The sequence below is a fragment of the Ascidia mentula genome, chromosome 4, assembly GCF_947561715.1.
Source record: "Ascidia mentula chromosome 4, kaAscMent1.1, whole genome shotgun sequence".
In the NCBI taxonomy this organism is placed as follows: domain Eukaryota; kingdom Metazoa; phylum Chordata; class Ascidiacea; order Phlebobranchia; family Ascidiidae; genus Ascidia; species Ascidia mentula.
In genome coordinates this window covers 4,000,645-4,022,543 of record NC_138569.1, presented here as the reverse complement: position 1 = coordinate 4,022,543, position 21,899 = coordinate 4,000,645, and the positions used below count along the sequence as shown (strand labels likewise).

The following is a 21,899-nucleotide window of genomic DNA, read 5'->3' as shown; positions in this document are numbered from 1 at the left end:
CGCACGGGTAAGCACCGCTGTTCCGCCTGACTCGTTTTATGCCACAACAACGTCACGTTTGCGAAATTCGGAAGTTCCTCAGATTTGAAACATCATTGTACTTTAGAAGGCCAGCAGTATTATTAAAGACTATACAGATGCCATGGAATCAACCACAACAGCTCAACTTAATATAAGCGGTAAGTTTATCGCAAGTCTTGCTGATTTAACCATAATCGTTGCTCTTAAAAGCGTAACAACCCATTTGACAGGTATTCGCATTTTATGGACTTTCTTTAGTAGCACACGTACAATACAATAGTTCTATAAAGTACAGCTGACAATGCTAAAAAATTGTGATGTTATGTATGTTGTAATATTTTGGTGTTACTGTTAAGTGTTAACAAACTGTGTATGGGAAAAAATGCTATGCACAGAGGCTTTTCCTCAGCAATTCCTGTGAAAAAATATAAATCAGCATATTATTTGTAACCAAGAAATATGCCAGTTTTCTCACTACCTGCCAAAAAAAATTATTCACAGATTTTCCAACCTGGGCAGTTTGCGTAGAATTGCTGTATAGTAGTGTTGCACACATTGTTACTAATTGTATGCTCACTGTAGTATCAGCCATACGATCTGATGATTAATAGTGAGTATCCAGATTATATTAGGTCCATTTGCATAGCAAATCATTTGTGTCACTAAGCATCCTGTATTGTACAAAAAAATGCTGACAACACAATGCAATGTATTTTCAACAACCCCATTTTGTATTTAATGAATTTAGGGCTTGATCATACCTATACAATCTATCACTGAGAATTCACTCAATGTTTTGTGCATATCATTAATGTATTAACCAACACAGGTGCTTTACCAAGGTTGTATTTTGAGAACCATTTGTAATACTAAAATGCGTGTGTGTTAAATTCATTTAGAAAGTTTTTGTAAGCTATACCTTGTGCAATAAACTTTGAACTGACAGTTACCAGTCTTAACTGACTCAAGAGTACTCACGGATTTTGGGTTTGTTCTGTTTCCTTCGACATAAAAATTTATCCTGTTGCAGACATCCAAGATGCATTTGTTGGAGAAAGGTTGAATGGAACTGATATGGTCATCGTGGTTTTGTATTTTGCCAGTGTTCTTGCTGTTGGGTTATGGGTAAGGTAATAATTAAATCTTTATAATCATTTTACTGATGCACTTTTTTTGCTTGTTAAATAGTCTATGTGGAAAACTAACAGAAGCACTGTCAAAGGCTACTTCTTAGCTGGAAGAAGTATTCTGTGGTTTCCAGTAAGTTGAAAACAATTTTGTTTTGTATTTTAGATCCTTTGTTAAAACAAAAATATTTTTTTATTGTTTCAAAATGAAATCATGTGAAGTTTGATGTGAATTACTTCTTGTACTGACAAACAATTTGCAATTGCAAGTTGCAAATATGCATACAAATAAGTTTTAAATCAAGTAGGCTTTATTAATCCAAGGATTTAGTGCAGTGCATATACTTTAAATATTATTATACCATATTTATATGCTACTTTTAGGTTGGAGCATCGTTGTTTTCAAGCAATGTTGGAAGTGGCCACTTTATTGGGCTTGCTGGTTCAGGAGCAGCAAGTGGAATAGCTGTTGGAACATACGAATGGAATGTAATAATGATATACATCAAACTTATTTAATATCTTAAGTATGCATGTGGGCAGCCAGTTCATAAAACATTGTATTATACCGCTTCTGTTCTGTGTACCCTTGCGATTGTGTTGCTGTATCACATAACTCTGGTTTTTACCTTTTACTATATGTGTATATAATAACATTTTTGCTATTGGTTCTTCGGTTAAGTATATCTATTTCAATTGATTTTTTCTGTGGAACAATTTTTGATGTTAGTTATACACTAGTAAACAAAATTTATGTCTTTCATTGTTTAGGCAATGTTTGTTGTGTTGCTGCTTGCCTGGGTGTTTCTTCCTGTGTACATCGCTTCAGGGGTAAGTCAAAAGTTAGTCATGTAACCATATAAACTAAATTTGCAAAATTTCTTCTCAGGTGGTTACCATGCCAGAGTATTTGTACAAGCGATACGGAGGTCATCGGATACAAATGTGCATATCTGTTGTGTATCTATTTATCTACATTTTCACAAAAATATCCGTAAGGAGACTATTTTAAATTGCACGATCTCTATCATCTTATGTGCAATGTGTTTATGTTCATTTTACAAAATTAGAACTGGTTAGCATGCAACAAAACCTGATATACCTGTATTTTTGTTAAGGTTGACCTTTATGCTGGTGCAATCTTCATCAATCAAGCTCTAAAGTGGAATCTGTATTACTCTGTAATTGCGTTATTAGTCATCACAGCATTATACACTGTTGGCGGTGAGATAATTTAAGCACTGTAAACTTTGTGTTGAGGTTCATATGGACTAATTTTACTTTGTCCAAACTATAAACATGATTTTTGCATTAACTACTTGGATGGAAATGTTCACGTTTAAGATAAGAGGAAGTTGTTTATTTTTGTAAAATTGTCTATATACATGCAAAAAGTTGTTACTTTTTGATTTAAATGTAAGGAACAGCAAGTTTAATGCAATACATTTAGGTGGTCTGGCTGCGGTTATCTACACTGACACTCTTCAAACGCTCATTATTATAATAGGTGCATTTGTGCTAATGATAGCAGGTGAGGTTTGTTTCTGCTTCAAATGGAATTTTTGCATGATACCTCCACATTGCTTTACAAACCGTTTTTGTCACTGTGCCTGTATAAGTTCTTGCTATATGTTCATAGTTTTATTTGCATTATTGTGTAAATAGCACATTGCAAAAAAATTGCTTATTCCATCCAAATATATAGATGCTAAAATTCACCCTTTCAGTTATTTTATGCAGGTTTTCTTGATGTTGGTGGATATTCAGGTCTAGTTACTCGGTATATGGAGGCAGTTCCCACGTTTTTAATAGAAAACCACACTGAGTGCGGCCAACCTCGGGCTGATGCCTTTCATGTGTTTCGTGATGTTCATTCTGACTTTCCATGGACTGGAGTAATACTTGGAATGCCTATACTTTCTATATGGTATTGGTGTACAGATCAGGTACATACAAGTTAATTGCATGCTTACAGGGAATTACTTTACAGGACTCTTTTTATTTTTGTGACATTTTCACAACCTTAACAGGACCCGAAACATATTGTTTGACATAAGGTGTTGTTATTTTGATATCTACTGCCTGGAAGTAAATTTCAATAAAATTCTGTTTTGTGATTGAACTCATATGATTTCTGGATACCTTTTTGCAGGATTACTGTGTAATTTTGCTCAATAAGTTAAAATTTATATAAATCCAAACAAATGTTCTTTCTTTCTATGTATTAAAAATGGCCTTTTGTTTTTGCAAGGTAATTGTACAGAGGACTTTGGCTGCCAAGAACCTCACACACGCTAAGGGAGCTGCATTATTCTGCAGCTATTTAAAAGTCCTTCCCATGTTTCTCATGGTTATGGTTGGGATGATAAGCAGGGCCAAATATCCAGGTAAATATATGTTGGACATGCATGTAAAAATGCAATCACAAAACTTAATTTTGAAAGCTAAAAACAAAATAGTTTTTCCCTTATTTTATTCAAACTCTTTCCAGCAGTTAAAACTTTTTTTTCAAACCCTTGTGGCACAAAAATATGGGATATAAACATATCTCCAATTTAGAGGTATATAATACAATATAATTAAACTTTTCACAGCCCACATGTATATGGTTGTTCCTTAGTAGATGAGGCTGTATAATGTTACATCCTGTATTTTGTATATTACCCGCTGTAATACATGACATGCCACTACTTTCAACTCTCTTCAGATGAAGTGGGCTGTGTGGTGCCTGAAGTATGCATGAAAGTGTGTGAGAACTCGCATAGCTGCTCGGATATTGCCTATCCTAAGCTGGTGATGGGGCTTCTTCCCGCAGGTAAAACATAAGAGGTTGTACACGTTGCAGTCATCTGGAAAGCAGTAAATGCTGCGGCCATGTGGTCCATATTAAATTTTCAGCACTCGTTTTTCTACATTTGGTAATGCAGATAACAAACCTTATTTAATAAATTTGAAGAAATAACTTGTGAAATGACAAGAGATTGCAGAAAAATTCATTAAAGACCAAAATCATTATAAAAAAATTGGCAAGTTACAGTATTGTTCAGTCTACAAAATCTAAAATTATACCCTTGGTAAAATGATTAATAAAACAAAGTGTCATATGATTTAAGTGTGTCATATCATATATTTGTACAGGTGCAAGGGGCTTGATGATGGCTGTAATGTTGTCAGCTTTAATGAGTTCACTCACGTCCATCTTTAACAGCAGTAGCACCATTTTCACCATGGACATTTGGAACAGATTCAGATACAAGGCATCAGAGAGAGAACTGATGATAGTTGGCAGGTAATATTGGCAAAATAAACCTTGGACATATTTGTCCCAGCCCCTTTCCGAGCTGTGTGGACAGTGTGTAGCTATTGTGTTGTTAGTCCCATTCGTAAATCATGCACACAGTGCCGGAAGACTGCCCTAATTACAACCATTTAAACGTGTTCTGTTTGTTTCCTATGTGGCATGTATCCTCTCGTCGGATTGCGATATTACGACCAATTGTTTAAGCTAGTGCTGTCCTATTTCATAAGGAAGTTACCGGACATTTTGTTGACGTTATTAGATACATGCACACAAATAGTGTTGACCTGATTTTTGCCAATTTGATAAACTTTTGGAACTACGTTGTGTTGCATAGTTCTAAATCAGCAATTACTGATGTAACTACAACATACAATGCAATGTAGTAATGCTACAGCTACCCGCTGCATTGATGAGACTCCGGTCGAAACGATGTTCACTACTGTCTGCAGGTTAATGGCAACACAATTTAATGATCAAAATCCGGAATATTTCGCGCACGTTTTGCCATATCTTTTTTGTTTGTACGTGGTTTTTGGGGAAACAAAAAAATGGTCTTTTTAATAGTGCTGGACCAGAAAAGTACAGTTCGGTGTCACAACACTGATACGGTTATTGTATAATTTGTAGATTGTGTACTGTCTATTCTCGTGAACCTGCTGCTAAATTTGGTTTAAAGAAATTTGCATACCTTTCTTGGTCGCCATTGTTGGCTATTTCCAATGCACAGAGAAATGCGTTGCCTCCCTGTCTGGTACTCAAGATAACATAATCACCCAGCGAAATTAATTTCCGCTTGCACTTTGGCCAGACAACGCAATTTCGAACTTTCGCGTTTGTGAACTTGTGCACAAGCACCACAGCGATGCCTTTTAATTCCACAAGACGCTTTGTTTATTTGCGCAAAACAAGTATGCAGTAATCGCACGTTGCTGTGGGTTTGTAACCTTTTTAGTACACACCCTGTTTGTAGGATCTTCGTCTTGGTGTTGGTGATCATCAGCGTTGTGTGGATTCCAATTATACAAGCTGAGGAGGGTGGCCGGCTGTTCAACTACATACAGAAAATCAGCGCCTACCTTCAACCACCAATCGCCGTCTGCTTCGTGCTTGGAATGTTCTGGAAACGAACCAATGAACTGGTTCGTAAACTTATTCTTACGCAAAACAAATACATGATTTCTATTGTTTCCATGCAATAATGTATAATCTGTGCGCCAACGAGTCATCAACGCACGCCAGTAAACTGTTACGCAGCGGGCAATGCTCGGGGAACGTCAGGCGTGACATCCTAAAATACTGTATTCCTATAGCAATTGAATAAAAGTCAACGAATATTGTGGGTTGCTATTGCAACAAGCAATACTCTTATCCAGCTTTATGTTCTCCATGCCCGCATGGCAATGGGGACTGTCGTATTTGAAACCTCCCATTTTGCCTGGTTTTGTGACAACTATCAGTGCCGACGCGCACTCACTGTCACACACAATACAGGGTTGGAATTAGCGGTAAAAAAAACGCATCTCAAAAACGTTACAACCTAAATTCCAATACTAAAATTTCGCTTCGTACGCGATTGTGCATTACGCTTAAAGCCTGCTGTTTTAAACTCGTTAACCCTATATTTGATTCGTTATACATCGCCATCGTTTCATTAACTTGCGCAATATAGGTATGACAAAATACAAGGATTGAAAGAAAATAGTCGTTGACATTGCCAAGAAACGTTAACAACGTTGTTTGCATCATCGCTTGTTGCGTGTACGAATGAATAAATAAAGAAGGGTGCGGCGCCTCATAATCTGCTGCGTGTTGCATCGCAATAATCTCAAAAACGGGTCGCAACAACTCCAAAAACGGTTTGCAATTTGCGGGAACTGCTAATTAGAACCTTGCAATAGGTGTTTGCCTCCTTCTAAAATCGCGTTTACGGTCGATGTGGAATTTTATGAATAATTGATCTTTGTGGTCATTTAACAATTGTTCCTCTATGCAGGGAGCCTTCTGGGGATTGTGCGCCGGTACTGTGGCGGGGCTCATTCGACTTATCGTAGATTTTGTGTACCCGGACCCTGTGTGCGGAGAAAGCTACCTCGGTCCTGAACCGTCCAAGACCCTCCACTATTTGCACTTCGCGATTCTGCTCGCTCTTTTTACAACCATTGTCACCGTGGTTGTGAGTCTGTGTTCCACGCCGTGGCCAGACGATATGGTGAGATTTCCATGTTGGATTCATTTGTTTGTGTTAAATGTATCACAAAGAAGTTGTTTTCATACGAATTTTTAAAATAAAACGTTCAAATTATGATGAAATCTGTCATGTTCATTATTACCCGATTCTCTTTTGTTGCTAACTGTGTTCTTCAGGGCTATTTCGTCCGCACATATTTTACACATGTTAATTTCTTGTAAATTAATACAATTTTTCGCGGCTAGTTGACATTGCCTTGGCATTTTATCTGCTAAATCAACGCCTTGGGGTATAGATATATATGTACTCCAGTGCCTGATGTTTTACATACCCCCAGTAGTAAGCATATAATCATGATGTGCACGACTATAGGAAGTGTCGATAGCTTTAACTGCTTGATGCTTGTTCCTATAATAACGTTTTGTTTGTGTTGCTAAGTGCGTCCGACTGACCCAACACAGCTGTACGTCCTCTACTTAGTTTAAAGAAAACAATCGTTTCCATGCAGTAACTTTTAATATATGTGACGGTTATCCTGCAATAATACAATATGTTTTGTTGAAATATATAACAATCAGAGTGTATATATACACACACTAACAAAGCATAAGTTGCAGCTATTGCCAGACTTTCCGCTTCAAACGTTTCAAAACCAAAACTTTTCGTGAACCATTGTGCAAAAACCTTGTTTCAGTTTGGGGGACTCACCTGGTTTACACGTAACGAGTTATTGCCGAACAACCCGATGCATCTGCGCGGCCAACCTCAGAAAAACGAACAGACCCAGCTTGTGGACAATGATGTTCTCGAACAGAACGCCACGTACGGAAACGTTGACACCCAAGAAGCAAACTTTACGGATATAGGTGTGTACAATTTAGAAGTCCGCCTAAATTTGGGTTGGGGAACATTTGGCCAGAGAAAATAATTCTCTTTGCCCTGAAAGGGATAATATTTGAATTTTTGGCAAGTTAGTCTCGACTGTGCTAATGTAACTGCCATATCCCAGCAGCATGGCATATAAATTACTGACATATGTTGCTAATGTACATTGAGCTCCTAATGTAAATTAAACAATATTGCAAGTATGGAAAATATTTATATCAAATGTAATTAATGATAATTGTGTGCGAAAAACTAAAAAAGGGTAAAATTTTACACGAGTCTCGACACCACAACTCCTCTCCCTTAGCAAACTACTTAAAAACTTCATATTTTTGTGTCGTAAAAATAGTTTACCACACACTTCGCTACATATCTTTCTTCAACAGACCTCGGGCAGCCCAACAAGGACCAATCAAACCGTCCGCACCGGTTGCCTAGCGACACAGCGGCCACATTCCGAATAGCAAACGGAGGTTCGGATATGCGTGGTACAGACGATATACAAGAAACTGTGGTCATCAACGACGGTTATTCACCAAGTAATGGCAGAAAATTTCTATCGCATAGCTACGCTTGGTTATACATGTACCGTTGGCTTTTAAACCGCGGAAATTGTGTTTTGGTTGTTACAAAACTTTTGTTTAAACAGGTGTTTTAACTTGATCTTGGTCACGATTTTTGTTTAAAAGACTTTGTCTGGAATTCTGTAACTATTTTTTACAGTGCTGACTCTGATTGAACATATTTGTAAATTACACACTTTGTTTAAATGATAGCTTTTATTTATCCCCACTGTTGGTCAAACAACACCATCATACTCCAACTCTAACAAACACAACGTGGTTTCCTCAGGTACTGAAGACCGCGACTTGCCCTGGTGGAAACGTTGCATCGGATTTATGTGCGGTTACGACGGTGCCTCTTCCCAACCCGGAAAAATCAACAGAGACATCTCAAGTTCTCGCATACAAACACTCAATGAGGATCCGTTTTGGAGAAAGTTTGTCAATGTTAACTTAGGGATTTGTCTTACATTTGCCGTTACTCTCTACATAGCGTTCAGATAGCGACCGTGTGTTTGTATATCGTGTTAACACAATTCCTGCCCTCCAGCAGTTGGTTAGTCGTTGCACTCCAGTTGTTGTGTTTTGCTGAATTAGGTTTGGCCGTTAATACCCTGCCGTTTTAGCGAAATAATTGCTCATAGTTTGCGTTAAGTATTGCAAGCATTGGTATTGCGTAACTTTATTGGTAACGGTAAAGAACAAACTAGTAAATTAAAATACATTTTGTCATTTTATCCCCGCGCCTTATTAAATACAACGTGGCTCACGTTTTGTTTGTGAAAGCTTGTCCGTATAGACCAACCGTGACATTTCAGTGTTGAATCGAACTTGGCACAAAATTGTTAAGAGTGTAAATGACCTATGCTGTCGATTGAACTACACACGTTGTCTTACTTTTCTCGTTCCCTGCATACATACACAGCTAAGAACAAATTATTTGCCTTTTTGTATAGATTTTCTCCGTTACACAAATATGTTTATGTTGCATTCGTATTCACTCCGTTCGAATCATTGCGTCATTTCTTAGCTCGTCCCATGCAGCAGTTTGAATTCATTAGCCGCCCCCGTCATGCAGTTTCACATAGGTATCATGCAATTGACAAATCGATAATTTGTATTTGCGCTTAGGTAACACCTTGCAGTCCAAGCAGTTTACCGTCTTCATCATGCCTCCCATTCCTCTGCTTACGTCATTTGAAGTGTTTCTTGAGCCTAGTTTTTCATTTAATTTGCATTGTGTGTAGAATCAATTGGCTGGGAATTGCAACTACGTGTATTGAAGTAGTCACGACGCAAATTATGCTTTTTGTAAATGTATGAGTCGTTGTGTCATTTCTATATATTTCTATGTATTATGCTATAAGTATTTTTCTCCGTCGAACGTGCTGATATTTATTTGTTACCCAAGTAACATCATCTGTCCGCGTTTATGTAGAGTGCCTTGCTCACTTTTCCATCCGTGCTTCATCCATCCTTACTTTCACTTACAGAGCTCCAATCAACCCATGTATTTTCTAGCGTCTGCTTTATGCAAACTTGTCCAATTGTCGAACCTATTGCTCGCATAGTTTCATACAAATATTGAATTATATTTTCTGTGTTGCAGATGTAGAAACAGTTTAGGTGAAATTGTGGTTGTAAATCCTGACCTTCCTTGAGTAGGACTCGAAAGTTTGAAGGTTGGTGTTCGTCAATACTTCTGCCTGAAAGCAACTGTTTTTTTCACCCAAGTCCTGCTATTTTAGTTATACAGTAACTTTATCAGCCGTATGTTATTTTGTTGCTCTTTTCTAGTGTTTAGGCAATTTTCGTTTAGCGAATTTAACATACTTGGGTGCAAAAAACTTGGGGTTAATTACTTAAATTGGATAGTTAATTAATAGCATATTAGCTTTCCTATTCAAAGACTTTAATATAATTTCTGTTAGTTATAAACTTTTTATAGTATAATGCTATGTTTTATTAACACACAAAACAATTTCAAGTTTGCCAAATCCAGACAAACTATGAAACATAACTTATGGTATAAAACTATATTACAGATGTAGGATTGAATGGAGGATTTGGCGCCGAAGCCATGGGACGAACTCTTTCAAATCTTCAATCACGCCAAAAACCCGCTGGCTTCCGCCAACTACTGGATCAACGAGGCCAAGTTTTCATCACTTTTTCCTGTTCACCCGGATTTCGACAAACTGATTTCCTTTCTCAGCTCTTTGGTGCCCCTGGTGGACGCCGATTCAAACCGCCTCGAAATGGTTCCTCGCATGGTTAGTTACGACCAGGCCTTGCAGCGGAACATCCTTTGCTTCTTGGCCACACATTCAGGCAGCATGTCCGCTGTCAAAGTAAAAGATTTTTCAGACAAATGTCAACGATGCTACAGTTGGGCGAAAAACGACAGTCTGTTGTACTATCTGTCTCTCATAAAAGGAGCAGGTTGCTCGTTTGCGAGGGATTCTACCCAACCTTCGGTGCGAAATCTTGTCAGCGCTTTGAGAAACAACACATCGACTTCATCTGCTGATATTTCGCTGACTGTCGAAAAATCGCAGTCGACGTTTTTATCCAAATATACTCGAACCTTTCTGTCACGCTGCAGTAACCACACTGACACAAGCTCAAGTTCTCGAGAATACTTTTCTATGCCTGGGGCTTCCACTAAAAAGCGTCGTTTGGACGAGCATGAAGAGCTTGTGGCTGCCAAGAAGCCCTGTTTAGATCTTTCAAATACGAGCCCTTCTAAACCCTATTCAGAAGAGTCAGCCTCAAATAAGGCCGAGACCGGTGTAAAAGCAAATGAAACTGTTTCTGAACACTGTGATGTGTTCATAGGTGAAACTTTAGTTCAACAGAAAGATATTGACGATTTAAAATCTATCGTACAATCTAATAACATTGATTCCTACGTGGGGTTTGCAAAAGGCAAAACGAAAAACAAGTTGCGTCAACTGTTTTCCGCTACCTTCCCTGGCGCACCACCCGCAGAATGGGTAACCAACACGTTGGACCACCTTATCAAGTCTGAAAATCCATCGGAGGATTTAGAAAGCATGTTAAACCCCGTTTGCTTGCTGACAATTCTAGGCCTAAAATCGGCCGCGCCCAGAAAGCTGATCCAAACTATGCAGCGTGTTGCCAAACAGTTCGGCTGTTTGCTGATTAACGAACTTTTATCTCCCCTAGTTTTAAGTAGTGTCGTAAGCACCAAAGTCGTCTCTTTTGTCACCAACGTTTCAAAAAATAACTTGTCTTCAGAGAACCTTTGTATGTTAGTAATATCCGCCCTGTCCAACTCAAAGTTCGCACAGGAAAATTTCGATCGCCTCGTGGCTCTTGTTCAGGGGCTTGTTAACTTGAAGTTCTCGCCCGATGAAAAATGCACATCGTCTTTTTGCGAATTTGTGTCTCGCTACGGACCGAAACAAACTAATTCTTTTGCCTTTATGAAAGTCGTGATGGCGTTTTTAAAGAAGCCCAACGTTTGTTTATCAGAAGTGCAAGTTTTTGCAATACGTGAAGGCTTGGAAGATAATCAAACTTCTCTAAAAGATGCTTGCTGGAAATTGCTTGCAGTCTTAGAATGATTTTTTGCAAGATTGACGTTTTAGCTTTCAATAAATGCAAGAAGATAAAGCTGTTTGCAATATTTGTTTATTCAAGTGTTGGCAGGTGTAACGTAAAAAAAAGCATTAACTCGCTTTTACGTTGGGGTGGCCACTCAACATCTGATGCAGAATGTCACAACCCATCACCTCCCAGTGGAACTCCCTGCTGTTCTGTACGGCGGATGGTAAATCTACAGCCTTTATGGTTTTATCGGTGCACATACCATTTAATTTGTCGTGATAATAGTTCATCCGCATGGTAGTTTTTTGCACGTAATGTAAATAAATAGTGCCGGAGATTGAAACGTTGTAAAGGAACTCGATTTCTATTTGTATTGAAAAATTCTGCCTCCGGTGGTGGTAGTGGAGTGTCCGATCCTGCATCTGCAGCTACTGTCTCCGAAGTTTTGCAGGAAATATTTGTGGGTTTGTGCAGGATGGCTGCCAACTATTATGGTTTCGGCGCAGGCTCCGGCAACCAGCATTACAGGTGATGATTAAACGCAATGTAGAAATTAATTTATGTCCAAGCCATTGTTTTGACATTCCATGTGGCAAACTTCAATCTTATGCTAAATGCGACAAATGCAGAATTACAAACATGTTTTAAAATATTTTTTGTGATAAGGAATATGTTTAGATGTCCCCAGTAATAATTACGTATAAAGCCATGTTTATTCAAACATAAATGTTCTATATTTTTCAGCATGGGTGCTCCTGGATTTAACAATTCACCATTTGTCCAACAACCTCAACCAGGGCAGCAGTTCATGTCACCAGCTAATGCACCACCTGTACAACAACATCAGCAAACATTCATGCCAGCATATGGACATGTCCGTGTAAGTAGATGTGTTTTGGCGCATTGTGTTTTGGTGTGATGTGACAAACTGTCCAATTTGGCTGACTTGTGTGCAATCTCTGATTGCTTGATGAATTCACCTACTATTGTGATCTCTTGAACAGATTATGGTTTGATCAATTCCCTGTAATGAAACTCAGTAAAAAATACCAATATGTAACCCTCAGTTCAAATTAAACAAACCTATGGCAGGATTTTTCAACCTAACATACATCAATTTGGATTTTACCTGTTAGCGTTTCTGCCAAAAATGACACCTATAGGTCAAAGTTTGTGCAAAGAATGGAAAAATATCACTAAACTAATTGAATTATTGAATACAACTCAAGTGCAATAAACTGTGATGTATCTGCAATTAACATAAATGTGTGATATTCGTTTAAAGCCTCAAGGAAATTCTTCAGCAACAACGCAATACCAAAATAACTTCAGTTATGGTTCAAGTGGGCCACCTGCACAACAACAGGTAATACAGCGTTTTAGTGCTGTATTGAAATTTCAGGTTTAACTGGCATTGTATGTATGTTTATCAGCAAACCTTCAATAAGCCAGCATCCCAACCCCAGCAATACTATCAAGCAAGTTCATCTGCAACAACTTGGGGGTCTTCCTCAAGTAAGTCAGGCAGATGTTCTTTTTTAACAAATAGCTGTTGCTTATTCAACATAAAAACATACCTTCATGCTTCGTCCAGATATGAATGTGAAAACTCAACCCCAACCACCTCAACCACCTCAGCCACCTCGTCCTGCGATCTATGCCAACAACCCTTCATCTAATTTCAATCAACCTGTTGGAAATGTTGTCCCTCAGCAGGTAAAGCAAAATATTAAATAAATAATAAATCACTTTTGGTTTCGTTGAAAATTTAATTTGAAGTGTTGCATATTTGTCATTTAAACCAGCACATTATCATCAATTGATTGATTGTGACTTTGTGTTATAAATGAAATTGGGCAGGCAGAAAAAGCTTTATAAACTGTTTCAAACACATTCTTTGTTTGTAGAATCATTTTGTATCAATTATACACATGAAAGCATAGTTACAAAACTAAGTGTATTGATTGATAAACAAATAGTTTGTTTGAATAAATTGTGTGTGAAATGTTATGTTCTCTCAGCCAACTCCAGCAACAACTCAGAATAACAACAAGACTACATATGGACAGCAGCAACCTCAACAACAACGTCAGCAACAGCCACCACAGTCTGGTCGACCTCAGAACATGTCAAACTATGAAAAAGCTCTTATCAGTGCAGCAAATTCCATTTATCAGCAGCAGCACAAAGGCGGTGGGGGTGGAGGTGGAGGTGGGGATACGGGCAACAGGGACATAAAAAACATGCCCTACTGGAAACAGAAGAGAATCCAGGCCCAACAAAACCGTGACCCGAACAAACCAATCATTGTAAGAATCAAATGCGATGCCTTTGTAGGCTATTCTTTGCACATTTGAAACATTTTTATAAAATATATGCTAAAATTCACACAGCAGTGAATTATGTTCTTTTGTTCTCAACCTTGTATCAACAATAGCATTTAATTTATCTAAAAACAATCAGCTCTTTGCAATTTTGATGTACCTATTGGTTTAATGTAATACCATGTTTAAAAAAATTATTTCCTTCATATCAACACCTGAAAACTATGCAATAAATTCACACTGCACAGCAGCGGTTAAAAATTTACCACTATTGGTCTCACTAGCAAAAAATCTGTCCTGATATATTTTTATACGACAATGTTTACTGATACGTCTGTTATTTTTTGCTATCAGGCATCAGAAGTCAAAGCCTACCTTTATGCATGGCTTGGAAAAGAGAGAACAAGACCAGAATACAACATCACTGCCCATGGCTCTTCCCCTTATCGTCAGTCATACGTCTGTGAAGTTATGGTTCCTGGTTATCTCTATGTTGGTAAAGGAACAGCGGGAAACAAAAAAGACTCCCAAACCAGAGCTGCTTGGGATTTTTGTGATTATCTTGTCCGCGAAAACAAAATGAAGGAATCGGAATTACCGATCAGAGAGGTGGGTCCATTGCTGGTGGAAGATAGTGTCAACAGTTGGTTATTTGCTAGAGCTTGGCTTTTTTAAACGTTTTTGTGCTGTGAGTTTGTATTTGATCCTACATTTAAAAAATGGACTTTTCTGTGTGGCCACCTGGTAAACAACCACAATGTGAAATATTTAATTGCTCAATTGCTGATACAAAGCCGAGTTGTCCCACACCCCAAATTTTATTAATAGCCACACCAAATAGGGTTGTGACCTGTATAGTTAGAGAAGCCTAACTCTAAAGAATGTTCAAGTGCAAAGTTTTAACCTGCCATGTCACTGTTTCAAAGCAGACCATATTGTCAAAAAGATTTGTATTCCAGTCCCGATTCAAGGCGAGCAGCAATCAGCTTCCAGCTGGATACAAGACTCGACCTGACAGTGAAATTATCGCTTCTTTATCCAAGAAAAAAGTCTCCTCAAACAAGATTAACTTTGTTGGTAAGATTATTGTTCACACTGCACACCTGTTCTCGCAAGAAATTTTTCTTTGACAACATTGTACATGTAGGATAAATGAAAGTAAGATTTTATGTTTTTCTTTTCAAATAAGGCAATATCACACTTTTCTGACTTGGACGTAATGAATGAAATAGAAGTAATTTGCTTGGTCTACTCGTACATAAATATTTCTATATTGATTGTTAAAGAAGTAGTCACCAATATGTAAATATTGATTAAAATGCATGTGACTCTGTTATATTAAAGTGGTCTACACTGCAGGCTATGAATATATACCTTTGCTATATTTCTGCTAATTTGTATTCCAGTGATCAACAGGAATAGTTTATCAAAGTAACGTGACAAAATACATATACATATACCATTACAAATATACCAAACATGTATTTTTTCCTTAATTTAGGAAATGTCAGTTTCCATTAGCATTATATTGATTTGTAAAGACAGATCCACCAGTCACCAACCTGCACAGGCTGATTTGGTCGGTTTTGACATTTTCTCCAGTTTTCATTAAAATACAACTTTTCCAAAGTTTTGATACTTCTTTGTCACTGAGGGGCAGATAAGGATTGATTTTAGCATAGGGTTGATAATAATACTCAAGGCTTAAAACAAGCCTACAATATAACATATATCACATCTCTGTGATTAATTAAGGTGGATCAACTCTCCATCTGTCCAGCAACAAAACAGAACCGAGCAATGAAATTGGTCCAGTGGCTTATCCAACTTCTGCCACCCAACCTCCACAACCAGTAGCTCCAATTAAGGTGGATGTAGCTCCTCAAACAACGAACAAAGTGAATCTGGTCAAGCTGGCTGAAAGACCGACAGCAATTATGCAAAAAGATGGTGGTGAAGCAGCTGCTTTAAAAAATGGTAAGTTTGAGTTGTTTACTGGCAACTGTGGGTAGATAGGTTGACCAAACTCACAACAATGATATTTAAGGGTTACATCAGCAAAATACCTTAAAAGTTTGTCTGTTACTTTTTCTTATTTTTTAAAAAACTGCAGTCAACAAGTTTTGGTTACTCATATTATAGACAAAGTTATGGATTCTGTCATTTTATTAATGATGCTTTTCTTTGCTCAAGTTTTGATATATCTTTAAATAATGCAGAAACTGTTCTGTTTTTACAATGAAATTACAATTTTGGGTGCTGATCACCAGTCGCTTTTATCACATTTTAGTGTTTTTGCTTTAGATCCCATTGGTGAAGAGTACGTTGATCAAGTGTGGACAGATGGTCGTGTGATCAGGTTTCGATGCAAATTGTGTGAATGCGAGTTTAATGATCCAAGTGCTCGTGAATTGCATGTGAGAGGTCGACGACACAAGCTCTCGTACAAAGTAAGTCGTTTATCACAGCAAAAGATGCATAAGTTCAACAAAACAAAACTTTTTTAGTATGTTAATGGCTGAGTAACACATCTTGTGTGTAAGTTCTTCTTTTTAATTCCTACATGTGGTTTAATGTTTTTGCAGAAAAAGGTCGACCCAAGTATTGAGGTAGATGTCAAGTTAAATCCAAAACAAAAAAGCCTGATGATGATGAAGTTAAAGCAAGAAGCAAGAAAGTAGGCAGTTTCTTCCAAACTTTATTACAGAAATAGTAATCTATTGTTAAAATACTAAACCTGCTGTTGTTTATTTTCAGAGAAGCGATGCGTGAACAGCGAAAACAACAAATACAATGGAAGATGGAGATGCAGAAGATGGAGGAAGAAGAAATAAGGTAACAAGACTAATTTTGTCTAATTTCCAGAATCAAATCGATCTAAATAACTTAATAATCCCACTGCAAAGGCAGATATTAACCTTAATTCTTAACTATCCTAATGATTATTAACATAACGCTGTCGCTGCCTTCCTAGTTCCTACTGATTGCAATTCCACTGCCAAAATCTGAAAAAGTTACTTCCGCTTTGTGTTTCCAGTGAATATCATTTCCTTGATTTTCAGCTGTTAACTGGTGTTTATTTGGATGTTTTACAAACTTTCAAGGTCGTATGAAGAGGAACAGTATTACCAATACCAGGATGAGCTGGTTGCGTTCGAAGAACAAGTAGAGTTCCACAGGAGAAGGGGAATACCCATGCCCCAGCACCTTTTGCCTCCCGTTCCACCGATGCTCAGATTCTTTAGACCCCTCACTGCCACACAGTCACAGGTTGAAAAAAGTTTTTTGTTTTTTGTGACATTTTACACATAACTTGCAAGCTTTTTTAAAAAAAAATGAAACTAATGAATAATTTTTCTTTAATTCTAAGTTTTTTTTTAATTTGGTTATGTCTTTATCAGAAAATATTTTTTTATTGTGAAGTATCGTTCTTTTTCAATTTCATATTTACCAACTTGACTCTTCAGCAAATGAAGACATTGGATGATCAGCATGTAATCAACAAACACTCACAAATTTACCCCACTGAGGAAGAATTAGCTTGTGTTCAAACTGCTGTTCAAACAGTCGAAATGTCACTGAAAAATGTTTCAACTGCGATCCACGAGCAAGAGATGAAAGTGTTTACTGCTTCGAACCTGAGGTAAGTCAATTTTACAAACTCCCCATACCAATAATGTACCTAGAATGGTCATTTTTTTGATAATTTATTCATTTCCATTGTTTCTCCGAAGTTAGTTCCAACAATAGTGGTATAAGAATAACAGTTTAACCTTATTACCGTAAGCTGTGTGGGCTTATTATCAGTTATTGGAATATGGAGTACAAAAATTCTACAATCTTATTACAACTGACTACAGTTGTTAACTGTGCTGTTTTGCAATCTGTGCAATAGTAAACATACTTTTCTATTCAGTGTTATGAAGTTCATATACATATATACAAATGCACATCGAGTTTGCCACTTTTACATGATTAGGCTTGTGTACATATTACTGCTTTGGAATGCATATAACCCAGGGAATAAAGCATAGGTCATCCCTAAGTTTACCACAGTGTTTTTTTTGAGCAGTGGCAAGAAGCCTCAACCTGAAAGATTACTGAAGGCAGTTCTGCGGATAGGAGCTCTTGCCAAAGGATTATTGTTGCAGGGTGATCTGAGTGCTGAGCTAGTTCTCATGTGCAATCAGAAACCGACCAAAAGCTTGTTAAACAGGGTGGTGGACCATTTGCCCAAACAGCTGGTACGAAACTTAACTCCACTGTTTGTCTCATAATTAGCTTTGCATGTTAAAAATTATTGTTCTGTTTTGCACTTCTTTGCTTATGTTCAATGGAGTTAAAAAGCAGTTCAATTATTAGGATTTGTTTCTTTATGCAAAAGTGTCCTTTTTTGTGTAAGTAGAGTAAGTACCGCTGAATGAACCACTGCTTGGTTTTTGGTCATCAATCGACTTCCATATATTACCAGGCCAACAAAGAACCAAAATTCATCATAAGGGTTAGTCCGGAGGATTGCAGTCTGATTCTAACTACACCCGCCCAACCATCTCTGTCGATTAAAATTATATTGACTGCAACACAGATGAGGCCAATTGAAGATGGAGGTATGAAAATTAAAATATCCAACATTTTAATCACCAAGTTTTACAGTAAATTAAAAAAATGTTTTCATCTAAGGTGAAAATAATAAAAAGATTTTTTCTTTGATTGAAATAAATATAAATACATCCATGCTTTCTTTTTTGTCATCGATTTTTGTGTACTTGTATAAACTAAAAAGTCGTCACTGATTGGACTGATAGCCTAACATATTATCTATTGCCATTATATGTATATACTTAGTTTTAAATGCTGGTTGAGGTAAGGGCAAGTTACAACTTTAGCTTAATTTACATATTTAAAACTAGCGATATTTTTTTAACTTTTTAAATTGTATGACATATTTTTCAGTTTTGAGATTGCAACGTTGTTTTTCCAGCCTAAATTGAAGCTCAATTTTTTTATGTATAGTTATAAGTTAACTAACCCAGTTAGTTGAAATCATTATTATGCCAGCCACCAACAGCAGAGGGATCAACTATTTACGGGGAGAACACCATACCCGCAACTCACCACTAATCTGTGTTGTTGTTTTTTCACGCTTGCGCGCTGCCCTCCACCCTCCAATTCCCTCTGCTGCTGTTAAACCGAACACAAACGCTCGCAATTGATTGATTGTTGCTCTGTCGCTTCGCAAAAAAATTGCACTCGAAGCGGTGGCAGCGAAACACGAAGGGAAGCCAGACCCACCTGACCTACTGGATCGGGAAAAGTGCTGCAGGGCGCTGGCGGCTCTGCGTCACGCCAAGTGGTTTCAGGTTTTGCTTCCTCATCTTTCTATGCCGCCTGTAGTGACCTTAGCGTTGTGGTCTCCTTTTCTGTCCCAGTTCCGATTAAATGCTTGGCATCGTTATCGGGCAAGTCACAGAGTGGAGTTAATGAAGAAATTCCCTTTTATTATCGATACGAAGCACTGCTTAATATTTTAAGAGCAAGGTGCCCAAACCAGAACATGTGACCAAAATCCAATCCCACTGCGCATATATTTGTTTTAATTTATTTATTTTTTCTCGGTAGCTCGTCCTTGTTAATTGGTCAAGTTAATCGGACCATGGTCAGGCGCATGTCGGTTACAGTTTATATTCGCCTTGCTTGTTTGAAAAAAATGCATTTTATGTCGTTCTAAATTTGCACATAACTTAGGCAACTATTTCACCATATAACTCGTGCAACTCAAATTTGTCACTCCATGACTATACCGATGGCGATGCTGAGCGTTTAATAATGCCATAACATCAACGTCGGGTATAAATAGAGTAATATCACATAATGTAGACCGACACAATGTAATTCTTTCATTTAAATGTCGAAATCGTTTAGTTTGTAGTTGGTAACGTGCACATGTACCCGCCGTTTGTTTGTTGAAAATTGCCTGTGACTTTGTTTGACTTGGCCCTGTTTCCTTTCTAGGCTAAGGCTAACGGGTTGCAATCTTGTGTGATGGTCACTCGTGTTATGAAGGATCTATGCGTCCGTGTACCAACGTGGACCCCGCTAACAAGTTGGGTAAGTACTTATTTATTCGCAATTAAGGAAAAAAAGTCGCAAATAGTCGGCTTGATATGTCGGTTTATACCACGGGTGGGCAAAGTTATCGACTCACGGGCAAGAAGTTAAAAAAAATCCACAGGCGGCCCGATATGCCATGTGAGTCTAAAGTGGATAAGGAGTTTTACACTACCGTTTGAACTAAACTCTTAAAAATGAACAATGACAAATGTTTAAAACCTGTATCCAAAGGGCAAAAACGTTGTACGCTATATAAAACTACACTTAATCATAGTAACCTCCTTATTCGACACATATTTATAACAACATATTGTGACCAGATTGAAGACTTAAGGACCCGGGTTGACCTCTGGTGGTTTTTTCATATTTATATCAATTGTTGATGCAATATATGTAAATTATATTTAAAACGCTGGAGCCTGGTGAATTGTTTTGATTTATATTTTAATACAGTTTAATTTTCATGAAAAAGACCCATACACTATTACACCAATATCGGTACCTATTTGATCGTTTAATTTGCCTAAACCCCAATTAAATCAATACCGAACTCGCGCAACTAAAAAACTGATTACTTTCCAACCAAATACTCCTCGAAATGTACAAGAGTGTTGCCATCTGCCTAGTCATTACGACCCACCCACTATCTCACCCATTTAACTCGTACAGGCGGTTGAACTACTAGTGGAGCGAGTGATCTCAAGTGCAACTCTCCCCCTTTCGCCAAGTGCGGCACTTCAACGGGTGTTCGAGGCCCTGGCGGCTGGTGTGTTGCTCCCCGGCGGCCCGGGCCTCATGGACCCTTGCGAACGAAAACCAACCGACGCAGCTGAAGGGTTGACCAGCCAGGAACGTGAAGACATAACTGCCTCGGCGCAGGTAATTATACAGGGGAAGGGGTGTTGTAGGTGAACTTTCGGTTTTCGGTTCAATTGTTTATCTGATGAAAACGCGAAAACAAGGTGACATTCCATCAAGACGGTTACCTTTAAAAATGCAGTTAATGGTTAAAAGTCACTCTCGTATGTCAACAGACACTAAACCAAATCCTTTTCTCTGTTAATGGCCAGAGGATTTATATAAACCGAAGTATATGTGGCAATTGATAATGGGGATGAACGGTAATGTTTCATGACACCAATTACATGTGCGGTCAAGAATATCGAAAAATTAACTATACCTTGTGTCATGTCACACGTTTGTAAGTTTTTTTCTCCTTCCCAGCACGCCCTTCGTCTTCTGGCTTTCCGCAACATCCACAAGGTGCTTGGGATGGAACCAATCCTGGCGAATACCAACAGACAATCATCCAAGAGACAGATAGACGACTTGGGACAGATAGAGATCTTAAACAAAAAGATTAAGACAGAAAAAGGCGATTAAGAATCGTTCTCAATCGACTGTTGTCAGACTTTGATTTCTCTTGTTACGGTTTCAGTTTCCACTGCCTGACGCATGATTTTTCCTTTTAGTTGTCACCGCTTTACTGTGCGTTACGTTTACGTCGTGTTCATTTTTCGTTTCTGTAAATAAACGCGTTCCTGTGCTGAGTGCTCGCACCGTGATAAGCTTACTAGTGTGGTCAGAGGAGAAACGGTACTAAAATTTCCTTTGCTGGTTTGACGGCATGAAATCTGTTCAATCAAAGGTTGTTTTTTTGCTTCACATAGGACCACCATTTTTGAAAGAAGTTGTTTAATTATCAATGCAACTGCACAGCGTATATTTCCATTTCAAAATATCTATGATCGGGTAACTCGAGACCTAAAGATCACGTTTGGTTCCTCCGTAAAGAGGGTTTATACA

At 37.9% G+C, this 21,899-nt stretch overlaps 3 protein-coding genes across 4 annotated transcripts; all 3 read left to right on the top strand.

Annotated features, from left to right (window-relative positions):
- The first annotated feature begins 55 nt into the window (after positions 1-55).
- Positions 56-9,650, top strand: LOC145899197 (sodium/mannose cotransporter SLC5A10-like). Its single transcript, XM_082987924.1, has 17 exons — positions 56-179; positions 1,052-1,146; positions 1,210-1,281; positions 1,533-1,637; positions 1,920-1,979; positions 2,038-2,142; positions 2,267-2,372; positions 2,599-2,679; positions 2,889-3,094; positions 3,400-3,535; positions 3,856-3,963; positions 4,287-4,437; positions 5,420-5,588; positions 6,443-6,658; positions 7,332-7,503; positions 7,909-8,061; positions 8,375-9,650. Exons 1-17 carry the CDS (start codon positions 143-145, stop codon positions 8,587-8,589), a joined length of 2,187 nt encoding a protein of 728 aa, XP_082844050.1. The 5' UTR covers positions 56-142; the 3' UTR covers positions 8,590-9,650.
- Positions 9,651-9,677: 27 nt separating this feature from the next.
- On the top strand, positions 9,678-11,675 carry LOC145897241 (uncharacterized). Its single transcript, XM_082985436.1, has 2 exons — positions 9,678-9,767; positions 10,131-11,675. The coding sequence occupies exon 2, from the start codon at positions 10,143-10,145 to the stop codon at positions 11,673-11,675; it is 1,533 nt and encodes a 510-aa protein (XP_082841562.1). The 5' UTR covers positions 9,678-9,767; positions 10,131-10,142.
- A 379-nt stretch (positions 11,676-12,054) lies between these two features.
- LOC145897302 (zinc finger RNA-binding protein-like) lies at positions 12,055-21,643 on the top strand. Of its 2 annotated transcripts, XM_082985534.1 has the most exons (20): positions 12,055-12,186; positions 12,403-12,538; positions 12,944-13,024; positions 13,092-13,173; positions 13,253-13,374; positions 13,680-13,967; positions 14,337-14,591; positions 14,942-15,059; positions 15,738-15,959; positions 16,287-16,432; positions 16,568-16,659; positions 16,740-16,817; positions 17,087-17,252; positions 17,450-17,625; positions 18,055-18,226; positions 18,454-18,589; positions 19,239-19,342; positions 19,995-20,090; positions 20,763-20,972; positions 21,318-21,643. In XM_082985534.1, the coding sequence occupies exons 1-20, from the start codon at positions 12,134-12,136 to the stop codon at positions 21,474-21,476; spliced, it is 2,892 nt and encodes a 963-aa protein (XP_082841660.1). In that variant the 5' UTR covers positions 12,055-12,133; the 3' UTR covers positions 21,477-21,643. The 2 variants fall into 2 exon arrangements, 1 of the variants encoding a protein (XP_082841660.1); XR_014402377.1 differs by lacking the exons at positions 19,239-19,342; positions 21,318-21,643 and having other exon boundaries at positions 20,763-20,806.
- Positions 21,644-21,899: the final 256 nt, after the last annotated feature.

What these genes read in the sequence shown, in the direction of transcription:
- LOC145899197 (XM_082987924.1), top strand. Translation starts at nt 143, where the DNA reads ATGGAATCAACCACAACAGCTCAACTTAATATAAGCG. An exon ending in AGCATTATACACTGTTGGCG is followed by an intron (nt 2,373 to 2,598) that starts GTGAGATAATTT and finishes CAATACATTTAG; the next exon opens with GTGGTCTGGCTGCGGTTATC. An exon ending in GGAAACGAACCAATGAACTG is followed by an intron (nt 5,589 to 6,442) that starts GTTCGTAAACTT and finishes TCCTCTATGCAG; the next exon opens with GGAGCCTTCTGGGGATTGTG.
- LOC145897241 (XM_082985436.1), top strand. Translation starts at nt 10,143, where the DNA reads ATGGAGGATTTGGCGCCGAAGCCATGGGACGAACTCTTTCAAATCTTC.
- LOC145897302 (XM_082985534.1), top strand. Translation starts at nt 12,134, where the DNA reads ATGGCTGCCAACTATTATGGTTTCGGCGCAGGCTCCGGCAACCAGCAT. An exon ending in ATGGAGGAAGAAGAAATAAG is followed by an intron (nt 16,818 to 17,086) that starts GTAACAAGACTA and finishes CAAACTTTCAAG; the next exon opens with GTCGTATGAAGAGGAACAGT. An exon ending in ACATAACTGCCTCGGCGCAG is followed by an intron (nt 20,973 to 21,317) that starts GTAATTATACAG and finishes TCTCCTTCCCAG; the next exon opens with CACGCCCTTCGTCTTCTGGC.